The sequence below is a fragment of the Beta vulgaris genome, chromosome 2 (genome assembly GCF_026745355.1).
Source record: "Beta vulgaris subsp. vulgaris cultivar EL10 chromosome 2, EL10.2, whole genome shotgun sequence".
Lineage (NCBI taxonomy): Eukaryota > Viridiplantae > Streptophyta > Magnoliopsida > Caryophyllales > Amaranthaceae > Beta > Beta vulgaris.
Window position 1 is genome coordinate 36,223,176 of NC_079203.1, and position 18,115 is coordinate 36,241,290.

The following is an 18,115-nucleotide window of genomic DNA, read 5'->3' on the forward strand; positions in this document are numbered from 1 at the left end:
ATATTATATTAGTTTAATATTATATTCTGTTTTTATAATTAAGTTAAGTTGTAATTAATTAGTTTGTAATTCGAGTTAATTAGTAACTAATTAAGCTGTATAATTAGTTTGAATTATTAATCTGATTTAAGTTGTATATCTGGTTTTAGGATTGTAATTAAGTAAGGTGGAAAGTAAAGAAATTATATTATTGTTATTAGTTGGAAGTATGACCTTGCTATGCGAACCTGATCTTGGATATTGGACATAAGACTTGATTGGACATATGACTTGAATGGATTGGGTAAAGATAATGGACTATTACACTAACTAAAATAAGTTTGGTTCACTAACATTGACTCCCAAAAGACGCTAAACTCATTAGAATAGAAAAGAAAAAGAAGTTCATGAACAATGAGTTCAGCTATCGTTTATATTTCGAATTACTAAGTCGTTATAGTTAGTTACGTATTAGTTGATAATATTATCAAGGATGTAGCACTAAAGTGTTTACTTAATCGTTTAGGTCCCAATTTCATAAGTGGCACGTTTGGTTAATACAACGAAAATTCTCCTTTACAAGGTACGTACGCGTACCAGTTTAGTTGCAAGTACTAGTATCATGATTAGGTTGCGATTTGTTCTATTGGAACCTAGAATCATGATAGGGAACGTTTTCATTGTTGAGATTGTTTGGTAACATATTTATGATTGGAAGTCGATATGTTCTATTGGAATGCGTAATTCTATCGTATTATGAACATGAGTATTGTATTTATATTAATCTGATCCATGATGTAACAAGAGTATTACAAGAGAAAAGATTTGGGTACTGTAACTAAGGAAACATGTTAAATTATTCTATGTTGCTGTGATATGAATGGACAGTATTAAAAGTGAATTATGGCAATAAGCTTGTAGTTGGACTCCCTACAAGTGATGAACAATGGGGGGGAGTGTGGGACTTGTCCTACACTCCTACGCAGGCCTACTGTGACGACAGTAGTGTCCTCATAGTTTTTGACAACTCAAGTAGGCAGAAGGTTCCGTACGATCTTGGGGGTATGCATCTTAAGGTGATGGTGTGAGACGGAACGAAACCGTATTTGCATTTCATCTAATAGACCAAGTTTTCTATTAAGGATTAAGTAGCCTATATGATTCTAGTAAGATGACGGTGCCCGTTTGATGCCAACTAAATAAAGAGTAAAGGATGTAACATATTGTAGTATCATGTTTAGGATTGTTCATTATTGCTTTGTTCATGTTTATATGCATTCAATGGTTCATTATATACTCAGCATAGCTGATTGTGTGTTATTATTGTTGACCTGTGATGAACCATTGATGCTACAATGGGGTGCAGACTAGGTGTACTGGTGCTGCTGCATGATACCGAGCATACGGGGGATAGTCTTTAGTATTTGAATCTTAAAGCATTTTAATTAAGTACCATAAGATTTACTATGATTACTTATTTGGTTTATGGTTTGAATAAAAGGGGTCGTTGATGATTCCCGAGTTGTAGTTACACTTTTATTTCCGCTGCATTTTAGTTTTCGAGACAATGGTTTAAGTTAAAATTTTTTCTATTTATGCCTTGCGTTTCATCGCGGCGGTAACACTCCCAAAGTCGATGCGACGTAGACGTGCATGGATTTTGGGGGTGTTACACAAACCTTCAGGGACTATGCACAACCATCCCTAACAATGTGCCACTGGGTGCGAATGACTACTATTGCTGCTATAAATTTTGAAATCAAGTCTCATTATCTGAATCTGGTTCAGAATAATCAGTTTGCTGGGTTACCATTTGAAGACTCAAATCAGCACTTGAAGCGACTTTTACAATGTTATGCTACTCAGAACAAGCTGGTGTTACTGCCGATGAGATGAAACTAATTTTGTTTGGTATTTCTTTGCGAGATCGACAAATTTTGTTTTGGTATAATAAGTTGCCTTTCACCATCACCACTTGGGCATAACTATCCAATATCTTTCTCATCAAGTGATATCCTTACCAAAAGACTGCATGTATGCGTCATGCGATAGTGAATTTTGCCCAAGATCCTGGTGATTTATTGTATGAGGCATGGGAAATATTCAAGGATCTACAACGCCTTTGTCCTCATCATGGTTTAGACCAATGGTATTTGTGTCAGATTTTCTACACTAGAGTTGATGTAGATACAAGGTGGGTAATTGATGGAGCCTCCAGTGAGTTTTTCATGGATAAGGCCATTGATGAAGTGTATGAAATTCTAGAGAAATTTGTCATTAATCAAGCCTCCACTATCCGTTCTTCTCAGAAAAAAGGAGGCAAACATGATGTTGAGGCCTATTCGTTACTGTCCAGGCAACTACATGCTTTAAACCAGAAGATTAATTCTTTGAAGCTAGGTAATGATTCCTCCTCCCACATGAGTGTTAATCCGATGGCTAGAGCTTTTAGTTACAATGCTCTCAAGTCTCAATTGTGATGCTTGTGGGATACCCGAACACCACTTCCAAGAGTGCCCTACTCTCCTATCTTCTAGTGTAGGGGCCAACTGTGAGTCAGTTATGCTTTTCAGTCACAACTCATGAGTCAGTTTAATCCTTATTCTAACACTTATAATCCAGGGTTGAGAAATCATCCAAACCTCTCATATAGGAGCAATAATGTGTTAAATCCTGCAACCTCAACAACCATATCTGCCCCCCAAATCAAGTTCCACAATATCAACCTCAACAACAAGCTCATCCTAGCTTCTAGAGAAATCAAGCTCCACAACAACCCATTCCTCCCGCTGACCCAGCCATATTGACAGAGTTGAAAAACATGATGTTTTAGATGCATAAAGGTTTTAATGCTTTTCAAGCAGATACAAAAGCTTGGCTGGAAAATTTGGGTACACATAACAAGATGTTGGATATTTAACTAACTCAGTAGTTCTTCTGCTAGTAGGCCACCTGGGTCATTACCTTCACAACCATTGCAACCAAGAGATACTGTCAATGCCATCAATCTTATGAGTGGAACGCAGTATGGTGTTTCAGAGATACCTAAGAATGCTTAGACTGAGCCATAAAAGAATGAAGTTGTCACTGAGAATTCCACAGCTCCTAAGGAAGCTAGCAATGCATAGAAGCAGACAATAGCTGAAAAAGTTCCATCTACCACTCTTGTGATCAAGGTAATGTTCCCCAATCGCCTATTGAAGAATAAGTTTGATCACCAGCTCGGTAAGTTTTTGGAGGTAGTGAAGAATCTTCAAGTAACTTTCCCTTTTACTAAACTTATTACTCAAGTTCCTGCATATGCTAAATTTTTGGAGGAAATTTTGACTAGGAAGAGAGCCTTTAATGAAGTTGAAATTGTTGCTTTCACTAAAGAATGTAGTGCTCTTTTGCAAAATCAGTCCCCAGCTAAATTGAAAGACTGAAGGAGTTTCTCTATCACTTGTAACATTGACATCATTTTTATTGATAAGCTTAATGTGATTTAGGTGCTAGTGATAGTGTCATGCCCTTTACCGTTGCAAAAAGCTTGACATGGGCGATTTAAAATGTACCAATATTAATCTTCAAATGGTTGACCATTCTATTAAATACCCCTTAGCTATCTTAAAGGACGTTCATGTGAGAGTTGGTAATTTTTTTAAACCTATGAATTTTGTTGTACTTGACATGGAAGAAGATACTCAAATCCCAATCATTTTTAGGCGACCATTCCTTCATACCATTGGAGCTTTTATAGATGTTAAGAATGACAAGTTAACTTTGACCGTGGGAGATGATAATGTGAATTTTAGTTTGATCGATGCTTTGAAAAGTCTCATGCTAGAGGAAGCCTGTTATAGAATTAATGTCATTGACAAGCTGGTTAATGATGATATGCCTCAATCCCTTCTGCGAGATCCTTTCGAGGCTTTGCTTTGTTTTGCATCTTTTACAGGTGATGTTAGCTCCTTGACTGCTGAAATGGATAACTTGGAAGTACCTCTTTCAGGTGAAGAGCTTGGTGCTATTGCCAGTCATGAGATGGAACGGTTGGTACATATAATACTCAACCAGTAGAGGTAAAGAAACCTGAACTAAAACCTCTTCCCCCTTCTCTGAGATATGCTTTCCTAGATGAATCTGAATATTATCCTGTGATTGTTAGTGCTTCACTAAATGATGGTCTAATGTCTCAACTTTTTTCTTTTTTGAGAAAACATAAAAGGCCATTGGATACAATATTGATGACTTGAAAGGTATAAGCCCTGACTTTTACAAGCATAAAATTCACCTAGAGGATGATCATCGTCCTAGTATACAAGGCTAACATCGTTTGAACCCCAATATGCAGGAAGTGGTCAAGAAAGAGGTTATGAAGTTGCTTGATGCTGGAATCATCTGTCCCATTTCTTATTCTAAGTGGGTGAGTCCAATTCAAGTGGTTGCTAAAAAGGGAGGTACTACTGTGGTAAAAAATGAATTAATTTCTACAAGAGTTGTATCTGGTTGGCATATGTGTATTGACGATGGGAAATTAAATGTTGCCACCAAGAAAGATCATTTTCCCATCCCCTTCATTAACCAAATATTGGAAAGGCTAGCTTGTCACTCTTACTTTTGTTATCAAGATGGCTATTCAGGTTTCGACCAAAATACCTATCCATCTAGACGACCGGGAGAAGACTACCTTTACATCCCCTTATGGTACCTTTGCCTATCGAAGGATGCCACTTGGACTATGCAATATCCCCGCCACCTTCCAATGTTGCATGATGACCATCTTTTCTGAGTTCATTGAGTCTATCATGGGAGTGTTTATGGATGACTTTAACGTGTATGGAATTGATTTTAATACATGTTTGATGAATTTGGCTAAAGTTATGAAAAGATGTGAATATTTCAATCTTGTACTTAACTGGGAGAAGTGTCACTTCATGGTTACTGAAGGAGTGGTATTTTGTCATATTATTTCTAAACGAGGCATCCAGGTGGATAAAGCAAAACTTAAAGTGATTGGAAAATTATCCCCTTCTATGAATGTCAAAGGAGTGTGAGGCTTTCTTGGTCATACGGGGTTTTATTGCCGCTTTATCAAGGCTTTCTCTAAAATTGCTAAACCACTTGCTCAGTTGCTCCTCAAGGATGCCCAGTTCATGTTTACTAATGAGTGTATTGTATCTTTCAACAGGATCAAGCTAGCTTTGATTACTGCTCCTATCATTCGATCTCCAGATGGACCCTTCCGTTCGAGATTATGTGTGATGCTAGTGACTTTGATGTGGGAGTTGTGCTTGGTCAGAGGAAGGACAACGTCCTCCATGCGATATACTGTGCTAGCAAGACACAACATGAAGCTCAAGTTAACTATGCCACCACTGAGAAAGAGCTTCTAGTTGTGGTCTATTGATGGTATAGTTTTATATCTATTTTTTTCCCCCGCTTCTTTGTTGAAATGCCTGCTACTAGTGCTCTTAGGAGCTGTTTTATACTAACATGTTCCATCTAGTTGTGGTTTTGTGTTTTATGATAGATAAGGAATTCTTTTCCTATTTTCTCCTATTCTTCATGCCACAATGGGTTGGAGAGAGTTAGGAGACACATGTCTGAGTTCCCGAGGCCCGAAGCTGCTTCCCAAAGCCTTCGGATGTGATGAGATTTGAAGACTTGGAGTCAAATACCAAGAAAGCTCCATCTGAAAGACTGTCCGATCTGGTCGGGCGACCACCGCCCGATCGGGTAGTCACTTTCTCCCAAACACCATTTGTCTCGAGCACGATCGAACGTAACTCGCCCGCTCGTAATTCGCTGATGGCGCCCTATCGGGCACCCTGCTCTCCTAAGCCGCTGAAGAAAACCATCAGTCGAAGCCCGCCCGATGTGATCGGGTGCCCGACTCCTGATCGGGCGGTTCACCCGGAAGATGAAAACCGGACCCTTTTATTTCCTTTCTTTGTTCTTTTTAGAAGTTAGTATAAATAGCTTTGTGAAATAATTGAGAAGCTCTTTTTTCTGATTTTCATTTTACTCTCATTAGTTTTCCTAAGCACTAGTTTTCTCTCTCGAGCCCTAATTATTTGCACATTGAAGATTATTCAAGTTCAACTCAAGTGTTTCGTTTTTACTTTCAATTGGTAATTGTCTCTTTTATAGTTCTTATTTACTTTCAAGTATTGTCTCTTATTGTTTTTAATTTCTTCAAAGTATGAATAGTTCAATAGTTATTGTTTGTACTTTCTTTGCCAAGAGTGAGTAGATTCATATCTAGGGCTTAGTGAGGGAAGCCATGTTTATACCATGATTTATTGTTCTTGATTGCTTTAATATCTAGGTTGTGGTTAGAGCAAATCTAGTGTGATTCATATTATCTACGATTTATGTTAGTGTACAATTTCATGAATCGTTTCTGGCTAGTAATCGTTTGTATTGACCAAGATCTTACTTTAAGAGGCCTAAAACACACTAATGAGTTTGATTATGTGATGTGACCATACTACATATGTTGCCTTGAGAGTGTTAAGACTCGACTATATGATTAACGCACTCTAATTTCTCGACCCTATACCTAAGTATTATTAGTTTTTTGAACCCTCTTGATTGGTATAAATATGGTAGACCGATCAAACGCCCTAGACGTTTAATTATTTGATAAATATCCATCTCTTGTGATCTATTTTACTATAGTTTCGCTATTAATCATTCAACAAATTTTCTCTCTGAATATTTAAGTAACTGAGCATTAATCGGTAGAATTCCTCTCCTTGTGGATCGACCTGTACTTGCTAAGTATCTGCTAACAACAGACACCGTGCACTTGCGGTACTACTTTAAAACCCATCAAGTTTTTGGCGCCCTTGTCTGGGAGACGGCTAGTTCTTTAGTTTTTTGATTAATTATTTGAACTATTCCTAATGTCTCACTGGAACTTCAAGTTCCAATTGAGGCAATCTCAGTGCATATTTTCTTTGTCTCTTTTATGCCCATGTCTAAAAGAACAGGTACTCTAGTTCCAACTGATCCTGATATTGAGGAAGCCCTCCGGCAACTCAAGAAGAAATAAAAGGAGAAGAAGCAGCCAAGTAACCAGGAAAAATCCACGGAAGAACCATCAGAATCGATCATTCCTCCTAAGTCATTGAAGTTTTATGGGATACCTTCCCCTGGCAATGTTCCAACAGGCCCTGCTGTGTCTGACATAAAAGTGGCCAACTTTGAGATCAAGTCTGCCCTCATTCATATGATCCAACAGAACCAGTTTGGAGGGCATCCATCTGAAGACCCTGCAAATCATTTACAACGATTTCAACAACTCTGTCGTACTGTTAAGCATCAAGGGTCACTCCTGATCAATTTAAGGTCGTGGTATTTGAGTTCTCCTTGAAAGATAAAGCTCAAAAATGGTTGAATAATGTTACTGCAACTGAATGGAGTGCTATTTCTGAAAGAATACTACCCTTCTACCAAGACTGCATAAATCAGACATAAACTTGCTACCTTCCAATAAAAACCTGATGAGACGTTGAAGGAAGCATGGAATAGGTTCAAGGACCTACATATAGAATGCCCACACTACAATCTTGTAAAGTGGTTCATCATTCAAGCATTCTATAATGGTCTACAACCACATATCAAGAGTATAATTGATTCATTTGCAGGGGGTGTTTTCCTAGATAATTAAGGAGGTGGATGAAGGGTACAATTTTCCGGCCAACTTAGCAACAAATGATCATAGTTCCTCTAGGACTATTACGAAGAAAAAGTTGGATGCTAATGCATATGCCCTATTGTCTTCACAAGTAGCCTAGTTGAGCATGAAAATGGATGCACTGATATCTTCACAATCTAGTACTCCTCCTATGAGTATTAATGCGATGTCTTCCATGGATCTTATTACCTCTTCTTACTGTGAGGTGTGTGGTGTTCAAGGCCACTTTGGTCATGATTGTTCCTACAATCAACCTGACCCGAATCAGATGGAGCATGCAAATGCTTTTCTATAAAGACCTCCACCCAACCCATACTCTAACACATACAGCCCGGTCGGAGGGATCATCCCAATTTAACCTACAAAAGCAACAATGTTCAGAACCCTCAAACTATACCACAAACTTCTTACCAACCATCATATCAAAACCCTGTTAGACAACAATACTACCAAGGGGTTCCTTAGAATCCCCCTCCTGGTATCAATAGGCCTTCACACCAAGACTATTACCAGCAAGCTCCTTAGAATTCCAGCTCTCAAGAGCCTACCATGTTAGATCTGAAGAAGATGATGGTTTCTATGAAGCAGAGTCATGATGAGAGCATCAAGGAGTTGAAAAATACTACCAAATATTTGGAGACTCAACTTGATTAAGTAGCCGAAAATAATGTGCAGAGGCAACCGAGTCATCTTTCGGGGCAAACAATTCCCAAAGAAACTGTTAATTCTGTCACCCTTCGAAGCGGTACACAGTATGATGCCTCGCATATGCCTACTAATGATTCACCACCTCCAGTCCAGAATGATGTATTGGATGGAGATGAAGATGAGGATAGCTAAAAAACTGACATTGAGCAAGGGAAGGTAGATGAAGCAAGGAAGTAAAAGGAGAAGGTTACTGATTCTCCTACACCACCACTACCTTTTCCCCACAAGATGCAAAAATCAAAGGTCGATCAACAACTTGGTAAGTTCTTGGCCATGGTCAAGAACCTTGAGGTAACCGTTCATTATACTGATTTAATTTCCCTAGTACCTGTGTATGTTAAGTTTTTGAAAGATATGATTATTAAGAAGAAGGATTTTGGTGGTATAGATAGAGTTTCTCTAATTGAAGAGTGCAATGTTGTATTACAGAATAAAATCTCACCAAAACTCAAGGATCCTGGTAGTTTTTTCATCTCTTGTCATGTAGGTGCTTTATTTATTGATAACGCTTTATGTGGTCTAGGAGCTAGTGTATCTGTTATGACTTTATCTATTTGTAATAAACTGAAAATGGGAGTCTTAAAGTGCACGCAGATGGCATATCATTCTGTGAAATATCCTTTGGGTATTTTAGAGGATGTACCTGTTTGGGTTGGAAAATTCTATATTCCTGTTGATTTGTAGTACTAGACATGGAAGAGGATAGTCAAATCCCCATCATCTTGGGTAGACCTTTCTTATGTACTGCTGGTGCTGTTATTGATGTCAAATCTGGTTCTCTTACTTTGAGTGTTGGCGATGATACTGTGACTTCTAAGCTTTCTAATGCTCTAAAGTCTCCTATGCTTGAGAACACTTGTTGCAGGATTGATGTTATAGAGGAGATTGCTAGATATGATGCTCCTCGAGCCTTGTTAGATGATCCATTGGAGGCTATTCTTACTTTTGGCGCCTCGAAAGGAGAAGGTGATGATGAGGCAACTACTTTTCTCCATGATTTAGATGACTTTAACACTAATGAGGCTGAAGGTTTTGAGGTAATGCAGACCACTTGTTCCACTTCTAAGCCACAAGTAAAGAAGGTAGAATTAAAACCATTACCCTCTTACCTTAGATATGCATTTCTTGATGATACACTAGTAGAATAAATGCTATTTGCTGCGGTGATATTGCTGCGGTTTTACCTATACGCAGCAATATAACACGCAAAAAGAAAAGAAAAAATAAGAAATTGACAATATTGCTGCGGTTCCCGCCCAAAACCGCAGCAATATTGTCTAACAGACACTTTTTAAAAATAATGTGGGCCCTGAACAGCAAATATTGCTGCGGTTTCCACGTGGGACCGCAGCAATATATTAAAAAAATATTTTTTTAATATATTGTTGCGGTCCTACGTGGCAACCGCAGCAATATTTGCTGTCACTAAACAAAAAAAGACGGGGCACTCTTCTCTCACCCTCTATCGCGCGTGAAATTATAAAACACAACACTTAGGGTTTTTTCCCTCACTTTCCATCTCTCTCTCAGCGCCTCTCTCTCTCAGCGCCTCTCTCTCTCAGAACCTCTCTCAACCCTCTCTTCTCTCTCTCTCAGCCTCTCAACCCTCTCATCTCTCTCTCAGCCTCACACGCACTGCTCTCTCATCACTCTCAACCTCTCTTCATCTCCGGTTTCTCTCGCCTCTCTCATCTCTTCTCTACCCTCTTTTTGTCTCTCGCCTCTCTCATATCCTCGTCAAAAGCCATGAATAGCCTCTGACCACGAAGAGTGTCGCCATCGACAACGAACTCCTCGACAACGAATTCATCAACGGTAAAAGATCGAAAGCTCGAAGCAATCAAACGACGAGGAAGCATCTGACCACGAAGAGTTTTATTTTTTTCTTCTTTTGAAATTATCGTGTATGAGGTTTGGATGGTCTTACAATTTTTTTCTGTTTTTTTTTTTTTTCATTTTTTTAGTCGAATACAACAGATCTAGGCGACGAACACTTTAGCGAATTTTTTTATTTCCCTTTTTTTCGTTTTCTTTTCCGTTTTTTAGATCTGATTTTTTTTTTTCATGTAATCTTTTTTTTGCCGGATCTTGGCTTTCCGGTTTTTTGTTTGGTCAGGGGTGATTGATATGAAAGGAGTTGTTTTTCGTTTTTTTTTGGTTTGTAGATTTATGTTTTAGGATTTCGAAACCCAGTAGTTCTTTTTTTGTTTCTGGTTTATTGTTTGTAGATTTATGTTTTTTGATTTTCAATTTTTTATTTTATTTAATATATTTTTTGTTTTTTTATACATTGTGTTGCTTTAGTTGGTGTTCATACGTTGTGTTCATCTTTACTGTGAACTGGAGAAATTTGAATTTGTTGTGTTTTGTTATTTTTAGCATTTTTATTTTTCAAGTTTGATGACAAAATGCAAAAAAAAAAAATCTTTTTTTGCCAATATTAATACATATTGCTGCGGTTTTCACTAAATACCGCAGCAATATGTCGATTTTTTATTATTAATTATAGCATATTGATATGAATTAAATATATTATTAATTAAAAAACAAAAAAGTAATATTGTTGCGGTTTCTGGCCCAGAACCGCAGCAATATTACTTTTATTATTTTTAATTTATAATATTGCTTCGGTTTTGGGCCAGAAACCGCAACAATATTACGTGTTAACCAGATAAAAAATTATAATATGCGATTTGGCCTAAAAACCGCAGCAATATAATTAATAACTATTGCTGCCCCCTTAATTGTTGCGTGCCCAAAACCGCAGCAATATGTCACTTTTTAACCGCAGCAAATAGCATTTATTCTACTAGTGCATAATTGGCCTAAAGTATCACCCCAAAAGTGTTACTTAAAGGCCTAAAAGTGTTGCTTTAGGTCATATGTAACACTTTTGTAAGTGAAACATCTGGCCGTGCTACCTATTCTCTAAGGTAACACTTTCCAATGCTAATGTTTCACTTTTTCAAGTGTTACTCAAAATTCTCTAACGTAACACTTTTTTTAATCTAATATAGCATTTTTACAGTGTTACTAATAATGTTATATGTAACACTTTTTCGTCTATAGTAGCATTTTCTATGTCATCTCTTGACTTATAGTAACACTTTGTTAAATATTATGTATCATTTTAAATCAGCATATGTAACACTCTATTAGATATTTGGCAACACTTCTTATCAGCTAGTTTTATAGTGTAACACTTCTGTTTCACATATCTTATAGTAAAATTCTTTAATTTATCGACATATATATAATGATAATAATAGTAAAACTTATAAACGTAATAATTGAAGGGGAAATAAAATGATATTATTGATATAAATGAGTAGATATACTCAACGACCATTGTAAAAAATGAGCCAAAGAGTATACTCAATCGAAAACATACTATTGCATCCACAATATAAATAGTTAATCTGAAAATTAAATCATAAAATCATAATATATATATCTCTCCTTAAATAAACCTAAATCAATCTTAATGTCATTCTTTTCATTATTCTTCAATTCCATTATCCATGTACGCATGCTTCTCAAAGTATCATGCATACTTGCTACTCTAATCCGCCATTATTTCCATCATCCTGCAGTAAGGAAAAAAAAAACTTCAAAGTCTTATATGTAACAAATCTAGTCTGTAAAAAAAAAAAATAGAACTAATGATATACTTGATAATATGGTAAAAGCAAACTTGATAATATGGTAAAAGATAGGTTCTTATAGTTTGAAAAAAAAAATCAAGAACCAAGAGCACCAAACCAAAGTAGTAATTGCTGGAGAAAATTACTTAGCAATGTTTTTTCGGGTCGGGTTATAGGGTATCCGGGTTAATCTTTTTCTTTGTTTTAGTATATATACATCGACAAAATAATGCCTAATGAGCTGAACATCTAATGTACTCCCTATACATTGTATCTAATATATAACATCATCTCAAATATATATGGACTATAATAATAAATAAAAAAAATACCTGTTGAAGCTCTTGTTCATTTGTATCTTTAGAAGGATGCTCCGTGATTTCTAAATCAGATGACACGTCGCCGAGTGATCGAGTCAAATTAGCAAAAGTTTCAAGAGGGAGTTGTTCCTTAAACATCTTCATTACTTCTCCAACTGTATCTTTTATAATCTGATCTTTATATGATTTCAAAAACTCATCCGGGATGATTACACCACCAACGGCTGAAGTCCCCTCACTCTTTTTTCCTTTGATAGTTGAACACCTTTCGAGTTGCCGTTGTTTGTCCGAATTATCAATATTCATTACTTCATAATATGCTTTATCTCCATCAATCTGCTTTTGCATTTGAACTTCCTCCATCTTATCCTACATTTGAAATAATGGAAGCAGAATAAATAACTACCAAAGTTGCAACCAAAAAACATAGCGTAAATAAATGTAAAGGCAACTAAACTTACGATATTAAATTTAATAGGCTCATAAGCTGTTTTGTATATTTTGTTCGCTTTCCTCTTTCGAGACTCTTTGTACAACAGTGCTTGGGATGGTCGTTTTTTCTCATTATCTTGTTGTTGCTAGCATGGAAATATACAAAAGAATCCGGAATACAAAAAAGTTACATGATCGTACCAAGGGGTGATAAGTAAAAATAAAGCAAAGATATTATTATTCATTATAATTAACTTACCAATTCATGTTCCTTCCTTGCAAAGCTCACGGGACCCATGGTGTGCCTATCTTTTTGGTTGATACTGCTTTCACTTTTCTTCTTGCTTTCTTCCTGCGTGTTAAGAAAAAAAAAGATGAATACCTCTTAGGAAGTTCCTTTAAAAAGGGTACTTTGTGAATTTGATAAGAATAACTTAATTAGATAATGTGAAAGCATAACAATTACTTCAACAATATCTAATTTCCAATAATCTAATAATTCTTTGAAATAAGCTTCTGGAATATTATCGGGAGCATTTTCCAATCTGTCATCATCATTGTCGTAAGCACTAAAGTGTTTCTTCTTCACAATAATGCTTTTATGTCGACGCCAAAGTTTTTCAACTGCTGCCAACACATAGTCCTTCCCTTCTTCAGAGATAATGAACTTAATCTGCAACAATCATGAGTCATTCATATATATATATATATATATATATATATATATATATATATATATATATATATATATATATTCAAAGAGATCAAGAATTTATAGTCTCTTAATTCCTATATATATTAAAAGAACTCATACCTTGACAAATTCCCAAATTTTATCCTTATCAAGGACCTTATGCCAATTAAGTTTGTTCAATGGAGCAAGACTACAATTACGAGCTAAAGTGCCTAGAAATCTTGAAAATTTATCTAAAGTCTTCTTATCAGGACCAATAGGCTTCCCCAGGCCATTTCATTCAAAATTATGGGCTTACGATCATCTATTGTCCATTCGTGGACATCTTTGCACATAGTTAGTCCTATAGTTCGCTTCACTTTTGACAATGCTATAAAGAAACAAGCAAAGGCAATAATTAGAAAATGTATCTTTCTAACTTTGTAGAAAATCAAAATTATAAGCTTTAAAATGCTAGGATTAGTGACCATTACTACTACTTTCATCAATACCACCTTGAACATCATCATTACCACCTTCAGCATCATCATCATCTGATATATGTCTTGATTCCAAGTCATCTGAGTTCATGCTATTTTCATTTTCTTCCTCTAAGACATGTTGGAAATGATTTGCTTTTGAAAATCTCTCCAATTGGGAACCGACCATTTGATATTTTAGGTCTTTCAAAACATTTGACTGAGTATTAGCTTTTCGCAGAAATACCTCATTTTGTTTCTCTCTCACTTCCTTTCCCTTTAAATGTGTTTTCATCTTAATGTAATCACTGAGTGAGCCGGGAGCAACCATTGCTTACTATGCCCCATCTTTGTTTTGTGACCACGTTCAACCTCTTTCTGATGTTGGATTTGGAGTGCTAGTTGTTTATGGGCACTAGACTTGCTCACCCTTTCCTCAGAATTCACTACTACACTTAGGCCTAATAATATGTTGCTGCTGAGACTGAGTTAGAACTCTTCGTTGCATCCCTTTCTCTAAGTGTTCTTTCTGAGTGTTTGGATAGCGCATCTTAGTTTGAGCTGCCATTGACATCGACGAAACATTTGTCTTCTCTTTCATCTTACTAGGTTCTTTTCCTTGAACCGCCGAAACCTTAAAAAATACGAAAGATAAATATGATTAAACCATAGCGGTAATGTTAATAATTATAAACCACAACATTTATGAATTAAAGAAATACCTTCTTTGAGCCGGTCCTCAGGTTTATAGTTTTTCTCCTTAACTCCACGCCATTCTCGTCACTCAATTGGTTCTCCTCGTTACTAGGTGTGTACTCATCAGTGCCTTCGACCACCTTCTTAGATTTCTTTTTAATTTTCTTCGGGTGAAATAATTCATTAGCCATTGTAGTAACTCCCATTTCCTTCATTTTCATTTTGTTATGTGCTATCCTCATTTCTCTTATCTTTTCATAATCTGCCATATCGATCTTACTTCCTACAAAAAAGAAATTGATCATCATTGTTACAGTACCTACACTTCTCTTATGTTTTGTGCACAGAACCCCCTGCACTAACCCCCCCTGTATAACCTGCCAGCCAATCCCCCTGCACAACCTGCCAGCCAGCCCCCCTACTAAGAACCCCCCTGCAAGTCCTCAGGTTAAAACCTAAAAGTCTTCGTCTGCGTGAGTCTATCTGATGATTTTTATCATTCTGTTCCCCCGTCGTTGCAGTACACACAGATAGATAACTAATACATACTGTTGATGAATATTGACCAGTGGTGTTCTGTATCTTCCCACCTTACTTTTGGTCAGAGCAGAAGAGGAAACAAAATATATCAAGATACATATTAAAATGGTAAAATCAAGATACATATTGAATTTTCTAAGTTTTAAGAGCAGAAGAGGAAAAGAAAAAGCACACTTTGATTGAACAATAGATCATTATGGAGCAGTTCCACTTCCTCTCTTCTTTACAACATTTCTCTATTTCTCAATCTCACAAAAAGCATGCACCAAGGCTTCTCTACCTATTATAACAATCCCTCATCTCTAGATCCTAAAATGCTCGTTTTATACTTTTGACTTTTGAGGATGACCTTCAAGCAAAATATGTACCTAATTTACAGAAAGACCAACAAATATAATGATTCAATGCAACCTCCTTTCTAGATCAAAGTATAACTAGCCACTAGGTGATATAGCCAGTATTGAAACAAATTATGTAAATCCACATCCCCATCGCCAACCGTATCAGAGTCGTTAATAGGGCCTACACTTCAAAATTCTTAAGAAGTGGTTCCCAGAATATTGAATCTATGATTAAATTTTAAACAGGAAACCTACAAAGATAATTAACAGAGTAGAATAAGCAGGAACATTCTAGTTTCAAAATTTGAAGAATTCAAACAGCCTTCACATCACCCCCCCAGCGCATGTTAAGCTAAGCTAAAAAAGACTAAGTCTCAGAATACATTTACCTTTTTTTCGTTTGTTCTCTGATTCACCCTTTGTCTCTCTGTTGTCGTCCCAGATTTTCTTACACAACTGCAAATCATGAAAGTAAGGTTAGCATTCTTCCCACAAGATAACCTATTGCAGTTCTAAAGTTTTAAATTAACTTCTAAGGAAATAAAAAAGACAACTAGAAGTTCAAACATATCTAAGCAACAAACATTCTTACCCTTAAAGCAAAATCGAAAGTTATAGTTAAATCTTACCAGATGAAAGTGTAAAAACCATGCTAAATCATCACCACAACAATAAACGTTATTACTCAAGTATTCCGCATAAACAAATCATACAAAATATAAAAACCTTTATATAGTAATAGTATCGCAAGTAATAAAGACATAATCTAAATCCTTGAAAGAACAGTAAAAGTATTTATTGTTTTCTTTCCACTAAAAGTACGCATGAAATTTAATGACGTTTATAACCATTCTAGCCAGGTTAATACACTAAGGCAAGTCAACTCAAGGGTTCCATCCAATCCCAATCTGTCTCATCTACATCAGAATTGTTTTTGTGGCTCTCAATGCATGGTTCATTATTCTTGGTTTTCTGATGAACTTCAACTCGGTCCAATGCATCACCTCTACACCAAGTTATATCATCATCATCTACTGTAGCAAGATTTAAATCCTCAAGAGGTTTCCGAACTTTACTCAAATATGTATCTTCACATTGCCCCACAACATTAAAGAAGTCTCTAGGCAACTTTCGGTTCACATAGTGCCAATCTTCCTCAATACCATCTTCTAAATAGAAAACTTGTTGAACCTGTGATGCCAAGACAAAAGGATCATCCATTGAACACAATCTCTTGAAGTTTACACGAATCATGCCATAGTTGTCTGTTTCCACATGAAACCAATCACATCTGAACAAGACGACGCTAAATGCACTCCAATAATCTATCTCAATTATTTCTTTTATTTTCCCATAATAGGTGACATTACCAAGAATGGGATTGCGATCCTTGCTACTAGCAAAGCTTGGAGTTAAAGCTGTCAACGAGACCCCACTATTTTGGGTTTTACACTTCTCATCATGCTCACTACTGTAAAACTTATAGCCATTGCAAAAATATCTGGTGTATCTCCTTGCAATAGTTGAAGGACCCAAGGACAACCACTTAATATGATAAAGATCAAAACCAACGCACTACTACATTTAAAGCCTAATGCAACGCCTAAAATCCATTGCATTAGGGACAAATACCATTGCAGTAGGCCTAAGGCAACGACTCCCAACCATTGCATTTGAAGGCGTTGCTATAGGTCTAATGCAACGACCTTTTGGACCTATTGCAACGGCTACCACAAAGCCGTTGTAATAGGTGTAAAGAGCCGTTACGTCATCTATAAGGTCTGTTGCAACGCCTCTATATCTATTGCAATGCCATTCGATAGCTATTGCAACGACCCTAATATTCATATTGTGTCCCATTTTTGCTTCTATAGCAATGACTCCCTAAATATTGCAACACTATAATATAGCTATTGCAACGCCTTTATGACGAATATTATGCCATTTTAACACCTATTGCAACACCTCTATAGCCAATGCAATTGGAATACTGTAATAGCCTAGTAGTAGTAATAGATTAATATATATAAAACTATATATTTATAAATTTAATTTGAAATTTTATATCCTAAAGAAAATTTATGTATACATTATTCATGCCAATGGGAAAACTTACAAAATATATTATTATACGTCTATTAACTAATAATTAAACAAAATTCACAATAGAACTTCTACATCATACTAAAAGGCTCTAATAAATCATTCTGGATCCAAAGTGCTTCCATGCCTTCCAATTAACAAGCACCTAGTTTATTGAACATAGTGTTCCATTTCTTGTTTTGGGACCACCTACAAATTCAAACATATATAATTAAATTAATAAAAAATCAAACATTTCTAATTGATTACCAAACATAGAGTTTAAATAATAGATAAATATATTCAGGGCATATCACAAGCTGAGCATCATCAAATAGTTTAACAAAAATTAACTTCCCTATCTACTTGGATTCCTTCATCATAGCAGATTCAAAGATAAAAAAGACTATTACCTATAGTTACATGCTGACTAAATCTGAAATAAACTATCACCTTAATTTGACCAAGCTCAGCAAATATAGGAATGCGTATATAATAAAAAAAACACCCATTATCTTAATCACAATAGATCAAAGC

General features: G+C 36.1%; 2 protein-coding genes, 1 long non-coding RNA gene and 2 other non-coding genes across 5 annotated transcripts; 1 reads left to right on the forward strand and 4 right to left on the reverse strand.

Annotated features, from left to right (window-relative positions):
• Positions 1–2,015: 2,015 nt before the first annotated feature.
• Positions 2,016–2,119, reverse strand: LOC125495306 (small nucleolar RNA R71). The gene has a single exon (XR_007271945.1). It is a non-coding gene; the product is annotated as a small nucleolar RNA R71 (small nucleolar RNA).
• A 5,311-nt stretch (positions 2,120–7,430) lies between these two features.
• LOC125495307 (small nucleolar RNA R71) lies at positions 7,431–7,536 on the reverse strand. The gene has a single exon (XR_007271946.1). It is a non-coding gene; the product is annotated as a small nucleolar RNA R71 (small nucleolar RNA).
• Positions 7,537–8,599: 1,063 nt separating this feature from the next.
• LOC104886884 (uncharacterized) lies at positions 8,600–9,519 on the forward strand. The gene is made up of 2 exons (XM_010671415.1): positions 8,600–8,927; positions 9,056–9,519. Exons 1-2 carry the CDS (start codon positions 8,600–8,602, stop codon positions 9,517–9,519), a joined length of 792 nt encoding a protein of 263 aa, XP_010669717.1.
• A 2,142-nt stretch (positions 9,520–11,661) lies between these two features.
• Positions 11,662–12,534, reverse strand: LOC125494971 (uncharacterized). Its single transcript, XR_007271279.2, has 2 exons — positions 12,348–12,534; positions 11,662–11,958 (listed from the first exon to the last, which is right to left on the reverse strand). It is a non-coding gene; the product is annotated as an uncharacterized LOC125494971 (long non-coding RNA).
• A 170-nt stretch (positions 12,535–12,704) lies between these two features.
• On the reverse strand, positions 12,705–14,250 carry LOC125494839 (uncharacterized). Its single transcript, XM_048638676.2, has 7 exons — positions 13,929–14,250; positions 13,760–13,831; positions 13,582–13,673; positions 13,234–13,440; positions 13,027–13,119; positions 12,797–12,913; positions 12,705–12,737 (listed from the first exon to the last, which is right to left on the reverse strand). Exons 1-7 carry the CDS (start codon positions 14,248–14,250, stop codon positions 12,705–12,707), a joined length of 936 nt encoding a protein of 311 aa, XP_048494633.2.
• Between the last annotated feature and the right edge of the window lie 3,865 nt (positions 14,251–18,115).